This window comes from Musa acuminata, chromosome BXJ1-4 (genome assembly GCF_036884655.1).
Source record: "Musa acuminata AAA Group cultivar baxijiao chromosome BXJ1-4, Cavendish_Baxijiao_AAA, whole genome shotgun sequence".
Taxonomy (NCBI): Eukaryota; Viridiplantae; Streptophyta; class Magnoliopsida; order Zingiberales; family Musaceae; genus Musa; species Musa acuminata.
Window position 1 is genome coordinate 25,298,804 of NC_088330.1, and position 3,976 is coordinate 25,302,779.

The 3,976-nt window shown below is 46.7% G+C and overlaps 1 protein-coding gene across 1 annotated transcript; it reads left to right on the forward strand.

Moving 5' to 3' along the window:
* Window positions 1-914: 914 nt before the first annotated feature.
* LOC135651044 (non-specific lipid-transfer protein 1-like) lies at window positions 915-1,749 on the forward strand. The gene is made up of 2 exons (XM_065170826.1): window positions 915-1,314; window positions 1,497-1,749. Exons 1-2 carry the CDS (start codon window positions 965-967, stop codon window positions 1,504-1,506), a joined length of 360 nt encoding a protein of 119 aa, XP_065026898.1. The 5' UTR covers window positions 915-964; the 3' UTR covers window positions 1,507-1,749.
* Window positions 1,750-3,976: the final 2,227 nt, after the last annotated feature.

Consider the following 3,976-nt stretch of genomic DNA (forward strand, 5'->3'; position numbering starts at 1 on the left):
AAGATTGTATTTATATGGAAGAGAAAAATAGTACTTTATTGATCACTAAATAGTAGGAAAAAAAAAAAAGACCACACGATAACCCATAGAGCGTACATCATTACTAATAGTAGAAAAAGGATGGCACTTTGCATCGGAACAAAGTTAGGCGAGATGGAATAAAGCTTAATTGTTCTTTGAGCAAAAAAAAACAAAAAAAATTTGGCAAGATCAAATTTGTCTATCTCGACAGCCCTGGCAAGCTTTTGCAGGAGCCTCAAAGGACAATGTATACTTTTCTTGTGAGAAGACTAAGAAACAAAAAGCGATGGCGACGTAGCACATCCTGGCCACGACACCCTGAAGTTTCATGGAAGACGCAAAGTCACGACTCGCGATAGACCAAATTAGCTGGCACGGCCATCTATTTAGACCCACAGGTCAACAATTAAGACTAAAAGCATAGAATACGGGAGCCACTTGTTAGTCTGTTTTTACTGGTCGACGTGGTTCCGTTAATTGTACTTACGGGTTACTGCAACTGAGCGGACAAAAGAAGTCAGTGTCGTACACATCTATGCCCCTAAAAAAGACTCCATCGTTACATGCATCGCATCGACGCACTGTTCCTAGTCGTCCCATGGTCAATGTACCCGGACGGCAATCGCAATGATTCCCTGTCGGTGATTCGTCACATCTGTCACTCCCCATCCGTGGTCACCGGCCGCATGCCACATGTCACATCCAATCGTGGACTCACCGGCAACAACCAGTGTAAACATGTGGACGTGCAAATATCCAACTCCGATTCCACCTCCAACGCAATTTCCACGCAGGTGGTATGGTCACCCAACCCCCGTTCGTGTCCACATTTATAGGGTTAAAATGACTGGGGTTTTCCTTCCTTGCTGTCTATAAATTGATATGCAGCCCCCCACTACATATGCAGTAAGCTCAAGCCACCCGTCTGCATCCGGTGCTGCACATGGCTCGCTCCGCTCTGCATCCGGTGGCCTTGGTGGTGGCAACGACGGTGGTGCTACTGGCGGCCGCACCCCGTGGTGGCGAGGCTATAACCTGCTCCCAGGTGTACGGGGACCTTATATCGTGCGTGGGGTACCTGCAGGGCGGCCCAATCAAGCAGCAGTGCTGTAGCGGGATCAAGTCGTTGATAGCGGCGGCGCGGACGACGCAGGACCGCCGCACCGCGTGCGGGTGCATCAAGACGGCCGCTGCGGGTCTGTCGGGGATCGACTACGGGCGGGTCAGCCAACTGCCCGGCCAGTGCGGCATCTCCGTTTCTTACAAGATCAGCCCCAACGTGGACTGCTCCAAGTAAGTAACATACATATGTACATACCCCCCGCTCGGGTCCTTCTCTTCGTGCGCTTTGGTTTGGTTTTATGATCATATAAACAATAAAATTGCTGTAAAACTTCCTTTTTTTTTTGCAAAAGAAATCCCATTAAGATCAAAATTGTATATAATTATTTGCTGTGGGCTTTTCTGTGTTGCAGGATAAACTGAGAGACCAAAGGTTGGAAGCCATCGGGCCTGTGTTTTTCTCGTTTATGCGCGAGAGAAGAAAAACAAGGAGCGGTGCTCCTCCATCCCATCCCAACCAATAAAGACCCTTTGTTTCTTCAGTGCCGTGTGCTGGTCCTCTCGAGTCGGACGTGTACTTATGAAGCAAGCTATTTAGGGTGTTGAACTCTTGTGGTGCTTAATAATGGTGAATTATATGAACATCAATACGTGTTCTTTTCTTTAGATACATTTATTTTCTGTTCAAGTGGTCAAAAAATATCTGTGGTTAAACGTAGTCTGCAAGTCCAAACAAAATATTGCGAACCTGTGGGTCATGGTCTCATAATTTCTTCCCACCAAACAAACCTGTCCGGTTCTTTCAGGACGATGTCAGTAGTAACAATGCGAAAACCTGCATGCGCCAGATGGTCATCACCTGGGCCCACTTAATCCCTATCTTATGTAACTCATATTAATAATGCGATTCTAAACTCAAAGTCTTATCTTCGTAATTTCTTTTTATAATAAAAAATAATACTAAAATATTTACTCTATGTCTCATCACCTGGCCCACCTTAATCTTTATCCGAAAAATGGACCACTCATGTCTCTATCTCCGTGAGAAGGTTCACAGTTAACTCATAAACTATTCATAATTCTACAATTTTTTTTTTTTTTTTTTGCCTTGTCATGTCCTTTTCAAACGTTATTAGCAACGCTAGTCTCGTCGACCAGCCTTGCTCGACTTACTTTCTTTTAGTGAATTGTTAAGAAAATACTAAACAACTTCTTAGGTTGATGTTGTGAGGGACGAAGGCTCTAATATAAAATAAATAAATAAAAACATATAAGATTTATGTGATTTGACGATACTCTTTCCCGACTTAATAGTTGATACAGAAAAATTGACGAACGCTAATTTGTGTCAAAATGCGACCAATTTGGAGTTTATCTTTCGGATGTGACATCAGACGTATGGATGAAATAAATCAAAATGCGAATCCGCTGTCGGTCTGTTTTAATGGTTTGGATTCGACGTGACGTGATGTGATGAATCAGTTTTTCTTTTTGAATGAATTAATTCTATTATCAATAAAAATAGACGATCAGATTTTGAAATGTCCTTCAAAATAATTTTATTCTTTGAAATATATCTAACAACAATTGTTGGTGAACAAATGTGTCGTGACTGATGAGTTAGCACGACCTGATCCACGGATCGATGTCAGAAGTCTTCTGTCGACGAACTGAGTACCGAGGTCAATCGGGCCCTCGCGACGGGGTGTTGATCAACATTCGTTGGTATGCCGATCCGAGCGCCGTTTATGTTGAGCCGCGTCTCTCCGTCTTCGTACACTAGATGGCGATTCCCAGGTTAAGATGCTCGCGGGTCGTGGGCGGCTACTTTCCTGCAAAAATGGCCTTCGTCGGGTGATTTCCGACTTTGGTCCATTCGACGAGCAAGTCAGTGGAGTGTTCAATTGATTTTGCCTCTCCCCACCAGGCCAGATGCCAGCCAAAGGTCTTTATATTACTGTACGAGGGTCGGTCATACCCGGGTTGGCGTGGTGGACGTGCCAAACAGTACCTTGGTATGGATTCTGACTTGGCGTGTCTTGGGAGCGACGCCGTCTCGGGATTCTCGGGACGAGACGTGCCGAGCAGTGCCTTAGTATGGATTCTGACTGGGCGTGTCTTGGGGGCGACGCTGTCTCGGGATTCCCAGGACGAGACGTGCCGAGCAGTGCCTTAGTACGGATTCTGACTTGGCGTGTCTTGGGGGCGGCGCCGTCTCAGGATTGTCAAGATGTGCCGAGCAGTACCTCGGTACGGATTCTGACCTGGTGTATGACATCGGCTGAGATATGTCTTGTACCCAAATATGTCTTATCACTTCTCCCCCCGCACCCCCCCCCCCCCTTTCAAGGTGTGTCGAGGGGTCCCTAAAGGGCCGAGAGGCATGCCTAGGTCAGAGTGATGCGATTGTGTTGATTGCTTGCGAGGGGAAGCTGGAATGGCTCGTCATGGGGCAGTTTGGAGGGGCAGTGCCTCGTGCCTCGGGAAGAGTTGCCTCCGTCGATCGAGCGACTGGGGCCAGATGAGGCAAGACCGATGCATCGTATGTCAGATAACACTGGTTTGGCACAGCTTGGAGTCGAGGCCGGCGACTCATGAATCACGAGCCGTGTTAGGATGACTTGGTAGAGGATGGGCGAGTCGCGAATCGAGGATCGAGCTGGAGCGACTTGTTGGGAAATCTTGGGGGCGACATCATATGCGCAGCGGAAGAACAAGAAAAATAAAATCTCCTATTCCCAAAGAGATATTCGTCGCCGTGCAAAGATTAGTGCACAAAATCCGCGAAACTTAAAACTGCGTATAGAGTAGATTGTGTTACCTAGGGAGATCGTATATCCTTGTTTCCTTGCAGATCTTTAGGAGATGATGAAGGAGGTCAAGCGTCCTCCTC

What these genes read in the sequence shown, in the direction of transcription:
- LOC135651044 (XM_065170826.1), top strand. Translation starts at nt 965, where the DNA reads ATGGCTCGCTCCGCTCTGCATCCGGTGGCCTTGGTGGTGGCAACGACG.